We start from the raw sequence: 16,949 nt of genomic DNA on the forward strand, positions 1-16,949 counted from the left end.
AGTGGTGATCCACTGATGTTGTGTACTCAGTGGAGTGCATTCTTGCCATTGTGCCAGACTGGAATTCTTGCAGTTAAGATTTTTATGCTGCCTTTGGTTGGCTATGATGCAGAATCATGGCTCATGGAGCAATTCACTTGGAAAGGACCTCTGGAGGCTATCTTACCCAAACCAGTTCAGAGCAGGCTGGCTTTGGAGTTATCTTGGTCAGCCTCTGCCAGTTGTTGGCCTCAAATTTTCAGCTTAACACTGAGTTACTAACTAGTCATTTGCAGATACAGTGGAAGTACTTCTATTCTGTAGAGACTGCTAACTACCATTCACTTAATTCTATTTCATTATTATACACTGTCCTCTTCTAATTTGTTCCACAGAGTAAATGCCTGCTGGCTTGAGCCACTTGTGTCACCTTTGCAGACTTCATGTTGACAGCCATCACTAACTCAAGTAAACTCCACTTGAATTAGATAGCTAACTGAAGAATATAGTCCAATGTTTTCTGGTCTACATTCTGGTCACACATTCTGATCTAATGTAATTTTAATTTTAAGATGTAAATGTAAAAAATATTTGTTAGCAGAATTAGGATTGGTAGGTAGACAAAGTTCACATGAGAATTTATAAGAAATTATTAATGATTTTGAACATATTTCCTCTGTTCTTGCACTGTAGTCCAAAAGAATCAGATGTCTCTAACCATGCATGTCTCTCGCACTTCTAGATATGGCTTGAAGGTGGACATCTGGGCAGCGGGTGTGATTACTTACATCCTGCTCTGTGGTTTTCCTCCATTCCGTGGGTATGGACTGACCTATTCAACCATCCTTGTTATGTGAATTGTCCCTGTGTTCCTTTCACATTAAGCACAGAGATTCCCACTAGTAGAAGTTCTCTGCTCATAGGGTCTGATGTTTTATTTCCTGTGCTCTGCATAGTGTTCTACACGAGCCCCATAAATGTCTGTGATTTTCTGGTAAAATCTCTGTCTCGTGTTTGTTTATTGTAGTTTATACTTTATTGCATTGCAAAACAAGAGCCTTCATTACAGGTTCTGCGTGCCTTTGCCTCAAGGTTTAAGTACAATGTGAAATAACCATCTTCTTTAATGGACAAAATGCAACATATTTTGTAGTTGGTAAAAGGTAATTAAAATGTAAGCCAGTTAATAAGGACCTGTCAGATATTTTATCCCCTCAAAGCAATTGCAAAATTGTGGACAATCCTAAAGACAAGCAGAGAGAAAGAGAGTACCAAATGCACTGTGTTTTATGATCTCACCATTAACACCCATGGCTGCATGTTTGGGGCAGTCAACAACTTCCAAAAGCGTAGTAAGGCATGAGCAATGCAAAGCAATTTTAAGTCTATTGAAACCACATCTGAAAATAATTTCTCTTTGGGTTTTGTTGTTGGTTTTCTTTGGTTTTTACTTTACAGAAGTGGAGATGACCAAGAAGTTCTTTTTGATCAGATATTGATGGGACAGATGGATTTTCCATCTCCATATTGGGACAATGTTTCTGACTCTGCAAAGGTGAGTTTTATAGTTGGTGCTATTTTCTTCTACAATATTATTTCCAGTGGGAGTGCTTAATGCATTCTAATCCTTTCACAGTGTTGTATTTGATATGTCTCATGTATCTCCTGCTACACCTATAAATTCCTCTGGGTCAGCAGTTATGTTTCATTTGGTTATAGTCTCTTAGACTCCAGGTGGTTCTCAAATGGAGCCCATTCTGAAATGGACATCATATCTCTATATGATTTCTCACACAACAGAGATACCAGCAGCCCTTATTTATTAAGAAAAAAATTAAACTAATTCACTTCCTAGCTCAAAAGCTCCCTTGGACTGTGCTTTATATGTACTTATGAGGGGACCAGGTACCGGCCTGGAGCCTTTGAACATTATTTAATAATATTACGGAGAGGCTGATTTCCCTTATTGACCCCATTAGATGTTATATCTGTTGTTTCTTCCTGGAAAAGAACCAGGCCTCCCATTGCCTTATTGTTGCAGAGTGGTATGAAATACACACTTGTTCTGGTCACAGCTCTTGACCTGCAGTCTTTGGTTTGCTAAGGCAGATATAATTATTTACAGATACAGGCCTTGACAGAGCTCATTATACTTGCAGAGCAGATCATGTTTTTTAAGTCTCACCAATGCACTAGAGTAACAGTTTAACTCAAAGATTTTCTAGGGATCTAGTATTCACTGTAGTCATATGTATAAATATGTGTGGACAAAGACATAATAAATATGTACATGTTAGAAATAAAAATTGGTCATTCTGTAGATAAATAAGTGCTTACTTTCAGTCAATTTACTTCTCTGGTCTGTAAAATAATCTATGAAAAACTATCTCTCTGTTTCCTTAAGTGTGACAGTGTTTGATTAATCACAAGGAAAAAGAGTTAAATTTAGAGGTGGATGCAGGTAATGAGAGTAGCTCTGAATCTCCATTCTTTGCAGAGTTACATCCTGCTTTTACAGGTATGTGGAGGGTGATCAGGACTACTATTTTATCCTGCTAACTAATGATGTCAAAGAATGAGATACAGTCATAGAGTTGGAAATCCTCTAAACCAAATCATTGTGTTGTAGCAGGCATTATTTAATAGCATCATTAGTGGGAACCCTGCAAGTCCTTTGCTGGTGGGTTTTCCTGTGAAACTCCTTCTGCTAAATAGTTCTGTCTAAAATTTCTGGTTTGAAGCCTTAGCCTATCGATTTAATTTTTTCTTGTAACTAAGAATTACTAGCTTTGGTCCTTGATGATGTACCTTTATTTGCTGTCATATTGCCATACTGTTTCCATTTATTCCACTCTGAATAAAATAATCTAAGTAATTGCAGAGAAAATTGGACTATGAAAAATAATGGTTTTAAGTGTTTGTTTTGGTGTTTTTTTTAATATCTTCTATGTAATTTATACAAGGGTTCAAAGTAAAACTATATTTGATTGCTTTTTCTTTTCTTACAAAGGAATTGGCTTTTTCTTAATGGGAAGCTAACCTAATTTCATGGGACCATCTGTTTTTCACATTATGTATTAAGTGCTTTTCTCTTAAACAGTGTCTTCAGAACTGTAACTCAGAACTGTCTTCTAGCTTTTCAAGGTACTGTCATATACTGATTAAAAAGTTCAGCTGAGAGTTCATCAGTTCCCAGTTTTTCTATTTTTTGAATAATCTTAGTGTATTTCTGCAGTCAGTAGTTCATTTTCTCTTTGAGCACTCTTACAAAATCAGTTAAAGAGTTCTTAAGTGTATGAAATATTGATTTGTTCTTTGAAAGTTGTCTTTAAATTCAACCCTGTATTCAATTTCTCAGGAACTTATCACAATGATGCTTCAAGTAGATGTAGATCTGCGATTCTCAGCCTTGCAAGTTCTTGAGCATCCATGGGTTAATGTAAGTATTTTCAGACTTGTAGATGCTTCTTGCAATTTGGCACCTTTGAGCTCTTTTCTGTCAAGCCCTTGCTATGCCCTTTTGAAGGCCATTATATTCTAAAGATGCCACAGATTTAACTGGAAATAAACTGGTTACAGACTGATTTTGTGTACCTTGGAGTTGCCACTATTTTGTGTGTGCTAAGCTACATTTTCTCTGAAATGGACTTTCAACAAAGCTCACTTCTGTTTGATAAATGTATATCTCTAACTCTCAGTTTGAAGGTTCAGTGACATATTTTATTCTCCTGAGATGAGGTGCATTCAAAAATCTTGCAGTCATGAGTAAGAGTTACTGAAATATTAAGCCTACTTGATCCAGAATGCAGCAGGGAAACATTTAGAATCATATTTAGCTTCTGATGGTATTTAAAATTTGTTAATTATTCCAGACTATTTAACATGTTTTAAAATATTTGTATGACAAAAATAAAAATTTGGCATAATCTATATTCCAATTCAGAAGGATCAGCTGAGAAAAGAAACACAATTGGGATGAACAGTGAAAAAAATACAGGAAGAGGAAATAATATTTCATTTTGTTTTTTGCAAGTTTGAGGTGTGCGGTCCTTCCTGGAATACTCTTTGGTCCCTTAGCTGCTGTGCCCAAAATCCCCTTCTCCCTAAAAGACTATTCAAAAAATTCTAATATACAGTCACTCCAGATATTAATTTTTTTTTTGTGAAAGTGTCCTCCATATAGAGTAGTAGTGATCACTTAAGTATTTTCCAAGGACATGTTTTAAACTTAGAGGGCTCCCTTACTACCCAAACTACTTTTTAAATTGTAAATACTATTAACATGCAGAGCCTGTCTGTGGTGTATGAAGAATGCAAGGATCTAGGACAATGTCTGATGAAAATCTTTTCACTTTGAAGATGACATTCAAGCAGCTGAAATATTTTTTTTCTTGGTGCCAGGGGCTATCCTTGGACATAGTGTTCTGTCACAGTTTATAATGCCTTATGGTGATTGAGGGGTCTCTGTCTCCATGGGAGGAGGACGTGTGGAGATTTCTGGAGTGCTGAAGAGGAAGTGATGGAAGTGACTGATCAGAAACCACAGAGAGGCCAAGTCACCCACAGTGCCAGCCTGCACAATGCTGCTGAGATTACTGAAATGTCACTTGCTTACACCACTTAAGGAAGTGGTCATTAATCTTCCATATTTCATGAAAAATATATTTGAAATGTTAATGCTACCTCCCATAACAATTTTTTAAATTGCTATGCCACTATGTGTTTTAGAAAACCATTTTAGTGTGATGTATAAAAAAGAAGAGGTGCAGCCCTTTGGCAGTAACCCAATGGTGGTGGCGTGCAAGTGACATGAGGATCTGCTTCCCTGCTCTCACCTGCTGGTGAGGATAGCAGGGGAGAGGGGCTGGGGATAAAGACTTCTAACACTCCAGAGCTCTGCTAGAAAAACCTGAGCTCTAGTTACTGAAGCACCTTGGCAAATTCCTGAATTTTTGTGCAATAACATGTGGAACCCTTTGCCAGAAGCTGGTGTAGAGAACTGGAATAAATGAATGCAAAAGAGAATTTAATACCTTTTTTGAAGGATGATCCCATTGGTGCTTATTAAATATAGTGGTCTGGATAGAACTGTTGGCTCACAAAGTTCTTAAGTACTTGGTTGGCATGAACTAGAGGATATACCACGGAAAAGTCAAGATCTACTTGCTTCTATTAAATATACTACTTCTTAACAAGTGGCTGTGATGCACTGTTAGAAACAACAGGTGGTGAACAATTAATCTTAGGTCTAGCACTGCTGCACTTGTAGTTTTATGCTGGTAATAATTCTCTGCAATCAAAACCTGTAGCAGTTCTGTCTATAAGTAAGTGAAGCAAATATTTCATGACAATTCTGTAACTCCCTTTTTTCTGCTGCTTTTAAAAACTGAAACAAATCAGTATTTTGTCTGCATCATTACACTAGAGATAGTTCATAACGCAGATCAAAACTGCTTTTGAATTTTCTTAGGTCCTCCATATATTTTTTTCTGGGAGGAAAAAGTCTAGCATGGGGACCAGTTCAGGAAAGTACTTTAACACATTCCAAACATTGCTGCCATTTCAAGGCATCACACATGGAAGCACTTAATACTGGGCATCAAATTGGCATTACAATCCTAGTTCACATTGGAAGAAATAAGAACATGGCTGAGTTGAAACAGCTGCTTAAATGGTTCCATGAGAAAGGGCACTTCCCTGAAGTGTGTCTGGGCAGTATCAGTAGATAAGCTAGCGGGGGCAGCCTGTTGAGGCAGAATGTACAGTATCAGATCCAACTACACCTGCCTCTGCCATCCCCCTTTGGATCAGCTGCAAGTCTGTCACACAGCCTCCCTGGACCTCATTTTCCCAGCTTCAGGACAGAGAATTAATGCACTCATTCCTGTTTAAAAAAGGATCTGCAATCTATGTGTTGTAATTACCTGAGCATTTATGTGTATACTGTCTTTCTGAGAAGAAATGGCATATGGAATTTTCACCTACACTCTATTTTCACAGGTAACCTGCTTAAATACTTTTCCATGGTGTCAAATGCTGGAGTTTATTTTCTCTATTCATTTCAGCTTGGATAGAGCTCACTACAACACTTCCCTTATTTCAGTTTTGAACCTATTCAGAGTGTTAAAGCTGCAGCTAAAATACTAGATAGAACAGCTGGTCTGAAAAGCAGGCATGTGTTTTCTTTGACAATTTTAAGAAACATTTTCTCTCTTTGATCAAACCTTTGATAGAAGTGTTGTAACTGCTTACACTATATAAAACCATTTTGTAGATTGTAAATAACCATTCTGCTTTATAGCTGCTTATTATGTGATTATTTGGTAAATTGCTGAGATTCCTGGAATGTGCTTTGACAGTTTCAGTAGGAGCAAACCCTCATTTCAGTTTAAATTTTTGCTATAAAAATATCTGGATTCCTCTTGGAAACTGCAAAACTTGTTATGGTCAGAGTCAGACCAGTAAAGCAGTTTCGATGTGAATAATATCCCAGCTGTTTTCAATTCAAAAAAACAAAACCTGAAAAGCTGTTGGCTACGTGCCACTGCCACAGATGGAGATCTTGAATTCTAAATGCAATTCAGCAGCAGTTCTTTGCCCCCTCCATTTGGTTTATTTGGAGTCATCTCTCCTATGCGATACACTTAGACCTGGAAACAAATCCATTAGTTTATACTTCCCCTACAGGGACCCCAAATCTTTACCTGCTCAGTTTTTTTGCAGAGCCAAAGAATTATAAAAGAGGCAGGAAGCCTGAGGTCTGGCATTTTAAACTTTGATGTTATCTATAACCTGAAACAAGTTACAGGACAAACTCATTCCTTTTTGTATAAGTAGTAAATGTTTCCTAATACATCACTGAGCAGTGAATGCTGAAAGGGATGGCTTGCATTCTGTAAATCCTTCTCTGTTAAAATAATCAATATAAAATGTGTGTTGTTGCTGGAAGAGGAAGATGGCACACACCAGCCTAAAAAGAATTAAAGAACCTGGAGATTTTATATTTTTCCCTCACTATGTCTGCCTTGGAAATTTGTGTGCAAAAGAAATTAATAACAAAGAGATAAGTATCATTAAGCTAAACATTTGTAAGAAAATGAATTTTAAAATACATTCCTTATTTTGCAGCTGCACTACTTTTGGTTACACCCTAGGACACGGCACAAAAAAAAATTCCTTAAATCCTTAAAGGAAGCAGTGTCCAAAAGCTTTTCCAGCACTTCTATTTACTCTAATTTCTTGCTGTTACTTGTATAATGATCTAGCCATCTGACACTTTTAGACCCGGAAAGTAAAGCTCTTGTGACCATCTTGTGAAATGGATCTAAGTGCTCCAGGGCAGTGGGAGTCTGGGAATCCTGAGCTTCATTATATCTTTATAACACTTCGAGTGGCAATGTCTCCTGCCACAGAGAACAATGCAAATATGAAACCAGTTCTTATAAATTACTGGAATTTCTCCAAGACCTTGTGCCTCTTTTTTATTGTTTTTTATTTTGAATTCTTGTAAACAGACCATGAAAGGTATTTTGTAGAGGCTGATTAAAAAAAACCAAACAAACAAACAAAACACCCCAAAACAAAAACCAAAAATATGTTACCATTCCAAGCAGTTCATGTTGACTATGAAAACTCAAATTCTGGGCCAGAGTTTTCAAGCTCTTTTGACTGTTCAGCTTCTGAGGTGTGCACAGGAGAGGTCTACTTTCATACTATTAGCAGTCAACATCTTCTGAAGCTCAGGACTCTTTACAGTTCCCAGATGGAGCAGCAAAAAACACTGGTCACCTTTTAAAAACTTCTTGTGATTAATTCCGTGATCCTAGCCAAAAGCAAAGATTTTAAATAGGAGAAAGGAACAGTTAACCTCTTTAGGGTTTGACATCCCTCCCATTTCAGCAACCCAATGAAATTCTTGCCAGCAGTGTTTACACTGTTCTCCAATTCTACAACTTTCCCTGATGATTCTGATCAATTTCATATTTTTTTCACTTCTTGACTTTCAAAACTGCAGAGCAGCTTATTTTGTATTTAGTTAAACAGCTGTCATCTCTCCCCCTCAACAGCTATCTTATTGTTTACTGAAGTAATTCTAGGAACCAGTTTAATATATATTGATTTGTTTATAAAGCATGTTTAAATAAAAGAGAGCTACTAAACATCAGGTGGCACCAACAGTAGTAATAAAAACTTAGTAGCAATAGAGGGATTCTGATATTTCCCTATGCTGCATCTTAATTGGGCTGGAAGGTATTTAACTTAAAAGCTGGAGCCCAAACTATGTGTCTGTGGCATGTTGCCACTGGAACTGTGGGTGTGGTGCTTTACCAATAAAATGTGACCACAGTCTCGGTAACTATTGTCTTGTCTGTAATTTAGTCTTTTGACAAGATGACATGAACGCTTGGCAGACTTTCATGTCAAGAAAGCCAAGAGAATGATTTTATTTTTCTTCCCTCCTCTCGTGATGGGGCGTTCACTTTACAGACTAGCTTTCTTCTGGGAAAGGCAAGGTCAATGGGAAGCAGGTTATTTTTAGGGGTCATATACCACCGAGCCAGGACTCCCCAGTGATAGACAATAATCAGCTACTGGGTTGTATTGTTTTGTTTTGTGTTTTGCAGCTGTGTGCACTTGACCATATTTTGCCAGCTGAGACATTTTGTTAAGGGGTGAGTGAGGGATCTCTAAACACAAACTCCCCAAGCTAAATAAATAACAAACCCTACCAACCTCCCTAAAATTCCCATATGCTCATTGAACTCATGATTTACTGCAGCAGCTCTGTAACTCTTTAAGGGCACTCATAATGGCTGAAAAATAAAAGAAAAAATTGTCTGTCATCTCTCACTATTCTGATATTTTTGTGTTTACCTTTATTCTGCTAGGATTTTGCCTAAGTGGAGTTTAATAATTATTTCAGCTGTTTATACCTATACACACCATACAGCACCAGTTAGGGATGACTCTGGCACGTGGCCCTGTATATTTTGCCTGTTTTACATTTTGTTTCCTAGTCCATGTATTCTGTGTATTTGTTGCCTGAAATCCTGGATAGGCTGCTAGTGGGGCAAGTCTCACTGAGCAGTGGCTTTTGCACGTTTTTCAGGCATAAGGCTCTTTTCTACAACTTCTAAAAAACCTCTTTTCCTGGGCTTGAATTCAGTCTGCAGACTTGTATAAAACCACAAACTCCCTTCTTTCTGTCAGGACTTCTGCTCAGCATGGAGGATGCCAGGATCCCTAGGTGCAGGTATCCAGGTTTGCTCTGAAGTCTCAGCTGGAAGGAGGAATGTCCCAGCCCAGGCTCTTGTTTTTTTAATATCTTGGATACTTTTTACCTTTGAGGTCATTATCATTAAATCTGTGTGATGAGTAAAGAGAATCTTAAACGCATCTGAAATCTTCAGGTTTTAAAATATCGATGGGCATAAAAATAACTAGGTAGTGATAATTAATGAAAGAAAATGCTAAGAAATGTTAAGAAGAATGCAATGCTTAATTATTATTAATGAAAATTACCTAAAATTTGAGAAGAAAGTATTGGTTAAGGAAGAAGAGAGAGAGTGCTTGGTGATACAATATGTCCATCTTGTAAGTACCTTAAATATATTGATGGAGACAATGATTTTAATATAAAAATTTTGTATACTTTTCTGTATTGATAAGACCTATCAGTTCCTCTCATTTCCTTCTTTTCACCTCTCAGTTCAATTCACCTCTCAGTTCCTTCTTTTTTTGTCTTTTCTCTCTGAAGTTTTATTTTGCTTTATTTATCTGCAGGATGATGGCCTTCCAGAGAATGAACATCAGCTCTCAGTAGCTGGGAAGATAAAGAAGCATTTCAACACAGGCCCTAAGCCGAACAGCACAGCAGCTGGAGTTTCTGTCATAGCAGTAAGCATCTGAAATACACAGATGAAACAGATTTATGTGCCCACCAGACAATTTTATGTTTATGACACCAAAAGAAACCAGAGAGGGTTAATCTGTAGATAATTGTAGCATTATTTAATATCAGCATAGTTAGATGGTATCCTGCACAACTTCTTTGATTCTCCTTGTGAGTCACATTGTTATTTAACTGCCCGAGGAGATATAACTGTACACACAGTACACAGTTCCACATTTTACCAGAAGATCAGTGGACCTAGCTCCAACATAATTCAACAATTTGAACTGTGGGATCATGACATTTTACTTGGAAGCAGACTCATTATATGCATTTAGGCCACACAGAAACTGTAGCAAGACAACACCACTTTAAAATGGAAATTTCTTTAGAATTTAACTGAAAATCTGTATGGCAGCCTAAGCCTCTCCTCTCTGAAGACATGAAAGAGAGCTGTGATGCCTCACTGCTGCTTTCATGGTTAACATGAGTCTAGCCACTTCAGATTTAGCTGGGCAGCAGCATTTTATTGTAGTGCCACACACAGCCTGCTTCCCTGTCAGCAGAAATATTTAAAGGGGTAAAGACTTAATGGAACTTCTTGCTGCCTTCTGTCACATTGCAATTCCAGTGGAGCCATTCTAGGTTTGAACATGTCGGAGTGTCTGAAACAAAGCTTGGCCAAAATTTTGACCAAGCTTTACTGAGATTTCAATGTCATCCTCAGTGGAGCATACACGACATAAAATTGTATTTTTTGCTCACAGATGAATACAGATGTGTATTACATATACATGGACACAGGATATATTCAGCATATGAAGAGACTATTCATACTAATGCCATTGAATAGTAACATGCACATCCTTCACATTTTTGATACATCTGCTTGTGTTTGTAAGCTTTCCTTTATTACTCATAGTAATGTGAACACTCCAAAGAGTCACTAAAAATGTGACATGTTAAACGTAACCATTCTCATATCAGATTACTCAGTGTTCATTCCCAGCTTCCATAAATTGCAGGTGGTGTGACTGCACATGTACACTTTCTTGTACTGTTTCCACTTTCATGTTTCTCAGCTCAGCCCCTCCAGTGTTGAGTTAAATCAGCATGAAATAAATTCAGCTCAGCACATGCAATCTGGCTCACAGGTGTGAAGTGCTTGTGCAGCAAAAGGGATACTCTCTCAAAGTTACTTGGTATAAGTACTTAACATTTCAAACTTTGCCTCTCTCATATTTTTTCTTTACTCTTTCCTACCCTGAATGTCCTCAACATGGAAGCAAGTTGTTCCTCATGCTTTGCCTAGATTTTTCAGTCATCAGCTAACATAGTCAGCTTTTATTTATTTTCATTTTTAAGCAATAATACTGCAGCAACTCTCCCACAACTAAAACATCACATACCCATTGCTCATCTGAACTGCAGGTATGTTCTTTCTAGACTAGCTGAAACCGTGTTCCTATTGAATGGACTGCCAGCACGCTTGTCCATGAGAATTACTGCTCAGATCCTCCATGCTAATGACTTCAAAGCTTAAAAGCAAGAAATTATGCCTCTGTTTTCATCCATCCGTTGCCTCCTTTATGTTTTTAATTTCCCTGCCCTCCTTTTTTTTTTTTATTTGCCCCAGTTGCTTTGCCAAGGAATTGTTTGCAGCAATTTAACACCTGAGTAATGAAAAAGGCACTGTAGTGAATCTGTCCACTGCAAAACATCAGGAAAAAATGTGTATGATTAATTATATTCTTAATATTTTTAAATATTTTTTATTTATTTTTTAGTGTTTGGAAATTTAACAGATTATTTTTAGTGGTCATCTCTGTGGGCTAACTTCATATCCTGATATGACTGATCTTGCAACGTGGCCTATAAAGTAGAAATGTGTTAAATACTTTTACATAATTCAGAAAGTGACTTGATTATGGGAAGAGATGGGAAAGTATAGACCTCTTTAGTGCTTTGGTAATGTTTCAGAATGCTAGATAATTTCCATTTTATGAATAAATTACTTTTGTTTTCTACAAAAATAATTTAATATGTAAAAGAAAGCCAAAAGTGAAACAGCAATGTCTTTAAATGTTGTTTCTGCATTTGGTAGTCTATTTAATATACATTTGATATGCATGTCACCAGGGTTTTATGTTGGGAATCTCCCTTTAACTGTGAAATCTCAGATAAGCTAAAATTAAATCCTATTAACAAAGGCTACTCTAGATTTAGAACTTGCAAAGTATGTATAGATGCTGTAACATATTGTTTGGCACTAAAGACATGCACTAACTTTATTTGCTATAAAAATACTGGGGGTTTGTGCCTGCCTGTATGTTTACATACTTTTTGAGAGAGTGCTTGTGTATATAATATATAGAGTTGCCATCTGTATATTATATTACACATCTGTGTCTATGTTTGTGAAAATGTGTTAATATGTGCTTATATTTCTATAGCTTAATAGTATGAAATATAAATATTATCATTATTTTGAATATTATAACCCTGTTTATGTATAAAGCTCGCTAATATGTGGTATTTAGTTCTTAGTTTGTCCTCACAGTGATATATGATATTATATGCCTGTTTTCTCTGGTGATAAAAAGTAACACACCTCAAAGATCTCAAGGAGTATTTACCATATGCACCAATTAAAACTCTAATATGAAAATTAAGTTCCTAAAGATGTGTCTCTGGTCAGCTTAACTGAAAGGAAATTTGAAGCTACATGTGTTTTGCATACGACTTCTGTGGCTACTGCTTCCTTCAGCAATGTCCAAATTGCATTGATTCCTTTGGTTCAGGCTTATTTCTGCTTTATTGATGTGGCAATCTCAGCAAAAGCTATCTCTGTCTATCCAAGCAGAGACATTCTACTTCTTGTGCATGTGTCCAGACTTCAAGTTTGTCCTCATTTGAAAGGATTCATCAGTTTGGACGAACTACCCTAATGAACATGTGCATGCCTAGCAAAGCAGTTCCTTTGCTGATGTAGTAGAATAATTTCTCAAACAAAATTAACTATACAAACAAAGAGACTTTTCTGGTGATGCAATTATTAAAATTATGCCAGAGTAACTATGTTCAGTTGGGAAAAAATTCCCCTGAACCAACATAGCTTTGCCAGCAAAATTTTAATTGGAGAGTTAGCTTTTAAAACAGCAAGAGAATTAGCAAGTCCCTGAAAAACACTGCTTGCTGATGAGAGACTGTGTAGGAGAAATATCACTTTACTTGCCCTGTTCTTATACTCTTGTCACAGGCACTGACTGCCGGTCTCTGTGGGAGACCATTTGGGCTAGTGCCCTTCAGTCTGTGTCAGAATGGCCACATTACTGTTAAACATGTGCCAAAATATTTGCAGGATCATGTTTCTCATAGAGCTTTTCAACAGGAGCAGTATTTTTTAGTTCTGTGATGGTGTTTATAAAAGGTACTGCAGTAAAAACATAAAAGCAGGTTTATATTAGCTAGCCTTTTTAAATTTTGGAGGTAGATTTATTCTTCAGTTCTTCAAGGGTGTCAGTTCCATTTACTTTGGTTTGGCCACAAAGGTACCCTTGTGGCTGTACCCTTTAGGCTTTAGTGACAGTGGCTAGGGCGACTAAGAGTGCAAATCGCTTTTTAGGCATGCTTCTGCAATCCAAAGGTGTGCTGTAATTCCTTGTATGAATCAAGCATTGTTTAGTACATGTCCTTGTCTGAAGTGTTAAATCTTAGCCTGTATGTCATCACTTTGGTACTTGTACTTTTGCCATTGTTAGGACAGAGAAAAAGACTAATGCTAATCTGCTGTTAAGGTTGTATGAGGTCTCTCTCTTGGCAATGGGAGTAAACTCCAGCTGGAGATGCAGAGTAAACAAGTAGAACAGAAAAAGAGAAAAGCTGCCTAGGAAGTTGGTGCAGCTCTCTTCTGCTTACAGGGTCCTGGGTTGGGGACCCTGGCAATGGCAGGCAGCGTGTGGGTCATTGCCCTGCATTCTGCTGATTTTAAAATAAAAATTACCCATACCAAGTGGAATTTTTAGCCATGGGATTTCTTGGGTGGTGTGGAGGAGAAGCCAAGCCTAGACTGTAAGTTTTACTTCAAGTCTTAAAGCTGAACCTCTTGGCTATCCTTTCACATCTATTGTCTGTGTTGTCCTGGGGTCACTTTCTGTAGTTGTGTTTCTCACGGCAGAATTTCCACACCACCAAAACTATTTCAGATCTTACTAGGGAGTGACTTTCCCCATTTTCTCTGAATAAATTTTTGGCTATTCAATTTTAGGGCAATATTTTTGATCTGCTTTTTAGGAAAACATCCCTTTTGTGTGTTTTATGTGCAGCATACAAGGAAGCCAGTAGATGGCAATAGCAGACCAGTGTAGTTAAGCCAACACAAATTTAACTCTAGGTACATGGTTTTAAACAGGAAACATCATTTAAGTAATTCTAAATAAGATGAAAGAGGCATTGTTTTAACAAAAAAGAATAAATTATTAAATTCTACACTTGCAGGGGAGTTATCAAGAAAAAGTTATATTTGCAGTTAGTTCCTAACTCCCCTTGAAGTGGTTGGTACCTGGAAATGTGTTGAACTGCTATTCTGAATTTAGAATTAGAAACTGTCATCAGTATTGGAAATACATGCCACACTCTTATTGAAGCCCAAAATGGCCTTTTTCCTTCATAGAGCAAAAATCTGAAAATCATTGCAACAGTTTTAGAGCAGTTAGAGTGTCTCTGTCAAGACTTTTCCCCACAAAATTTTATGTAATTCAGCTAAATAATGTTTCCACCGTCTGTTAAGTGTAGCACAGAAGGGTTAGGGAAAAGAACACATTTTCTTTGTTCTTATGCACATGATTTTGCTAATGATAAAATAAACTTGAAAGATCTGTATTCCTTAAGTAATATCACCAACACAATTTCCTGGACACAATGTTAAGTTCATTTCCATTTTGACTTTAATTGGTGCAATTTTAAATCAAATAGTTTTGTACTGTTATCTTTTTGAGCATGAGGTGTAAGCTGAAATGATAAACAATGTTATTCATGGCTCTGAGTAGTCCTACTCTCCAAGGTTAACGCATTTTTAGAAATGAATTACCATGATTGATGGGGTATCAAAACCTGACTCTTTTCATCTTTACACATTCCATGATTATGAACCAGTCTAATTTAAGCCTTGTGTAGTCTGTCTAGCCTGCTCCTTGTGATGGTTGCACTGAATTTAATTTTTTAAAAATTATTATTATTGAACTTCTCAGTTTAATTGCAAAAGACAATATTCTATTACTGGTATGTGCAACTTAAAAGGGCACTACTGTCTTTGGAGGTAACGAGATATTTCAGACTTTTAAATGAATGCATTATGCATTAACTAACAGATTTGAAAACCATTTTAGTTTGAATAAATTGGCCTCTAATTTGGCAAGACCAAATCTAGAATTAGTATCTTTCTCTTTTATTTCTTTTTTTTTTTTTTTTTCTTTTTCCTCTGCGGTACATAGCTTTAGCATGTTAGATAAGAGTGAAAGTGAAAACAGTAAATATGCACTAAATAAGGAACAGCTTGCTCTGGAGTCTGAATTCTCTAGCCTAATGTCGATCCACTGAGTTGCCCCATTTCTCTCTGCTCAGCTGGACCACGGGTTTACCATCAAGAGATCAGGGTCTTTGGACTACTACCAACAACCAGGAATGTATTGGATAAGGTATGAGATGGTGCAGCGCCAACAGTCAGTGTTTCCATGGCAACGTGCTGGCAGTCTCCATTAACCAGTTCCTTCAGTGGATAAACATGCTTTTTGATTTGTTATCCGGTCCATATGCTGCTTTATCAGTTTCGTTTTAATCTTGATTGAGATGCCACACCCCCTCATTCCCTTTCTTCACCCATCCCGCACACCCACATTGCCAGCTTTCTCTTCATCGCACATGCTCAGTATCAATCTCCCTTATAGTTAAAAGGACAGTGTATATAGAAAATCTACAGATATGCTGATGCACCCTCCCCCTCCCTTCTGCTTGTTAAGGCATCTGCTTCCCCTGTGCTCCTGTTTCAAAACACATGGAGCAGCAACAGGCTCTCAGCATATATTTTCTTCTTTTTCCATGCAAGATGTGGAGCTATATACTGTCATTTTAAACCCACTAAACACAATCCTTACCTTAGAATGAACAATGCATTTGCATAACGCGGGCATAGAAACTCTCCCAAGTTCACTGAAATACAATGCATTGTATGTGCTGGTAAGCTTGTGTTTCTAACAATGCATTCCTTCTTTTTTCTTTTTAAAATCCTTCTGATAACTATTTTTTTCTTTTGGTTTGATTTTTTTTTTTTAATATTGCATGAGTCTCTTGAATATATTTTTCTTCATTGTGTAACTGTGCCAGGGTTGTCTTTAGCTGGCTTAAAATTATATGTATTATAAAATGGGAGTCTGGGTGGGACGGGCTTATTCTGGAGTGGGGGCAAGGAGGGTTCCAGGTCTGATAGCCCACAAGAGGCCCACACACCTCCTCAGTAAATCCAGAGCATTGGAATTTCCATCAAGTGGTTACTTGCTGTCTTTTTCCTTATTACTCACAAGACCTGCATTTTGATAGCTGGAGAAATTTGTATAAGTTTCTGATAAGGCCTGTGTTTTCTGACACTGCATTTAAGAGTTTGTCTGTGAGGGGTTTGTAAAATTTCAGCAAAGTAGCCACCTTAGCAAAACAGCAGAGATGGTCACTGTGAGTGTTTTCAGTAAAGTAAAATTCCCACCCTGGATCATTTCACCAAGTGCATGGATTGGGCTGCAGCACGCTTTCCATAAAACCTAATGGTTCCCTGAGTGCACACTGAGAGCTAAGTAGTTTCTGATATGGATGTTCTGGGGAAAGAAGAACAAAACAAACCCAAACCCAAAAATAAGCCTATTTTTCAGGCAAAAGTTTGAAAAGTCAATCCTATTCATGAGTTGAACACTGGCTAGCAAAAATTGAGAAACACTCTCACTCTGCGTGCTGGAGTGTGCAGCAGTAATTCATCTAATTCCACCCTATCACACTTGTGGTGGTGGCTACAAACCCACTTTGGCTGATCTGT

General features: G+C 37.3%; 1 protein-coding gene across 4 annotated transcripts in view; it reads left to right on the forward strand.

Moving 5' to 3' along the window:
* Nucleotides 1-16,949, forward strand: part of DCLK1 (doublecortin like kinase 1) — a 231,659-nt gene that overhangs the window by 198,684 nt on the left and 16,026 nt on the right. For 3 of the 4 annotated variants that reach the window (XM_021541917.2, XM_021541919.2, XM_021541920.3), the window contains 4 exons: nucleotides 722-799; nucleotides 1,438-1,534; nucleotides 3,338-3,418; nucleotides 9,763-9,876. In XM_021541917.2, the coding sequence (XP_021397592.1) occupies nucleotides 722-799; nucleotides 1,438-1,534; nucleotides 3,338-3,418; nucleotides 9,763-9,876 (370 nt within the window). Of the gene's footprint in view, nucleotides 1-721; nucleotides 800-1,437; nucleotides 1,535-3,337; nucleotides 3,419-9,762; nucleotides 9,877-15,493; nucleotides 15,568-16,949 lie in introns of all 4 variants that reach the window. The other variant, XM_021541918.2, reaches the window with a different exon arrangement.

Source organism: Lonchura striata, chromosome 2 (genome assembly GCF_046129695.1).
Source record: "Lonchura striata isolate bLonStr1 chromosome 2, bLonStr1.mat, whole genome shotgun sequence".
Lineage (NCBI taxonomy): Eukaryota > Metazoa > Chordata > Aves > Passeriformes > Estrildidae > Lonchura > Lonchura striata.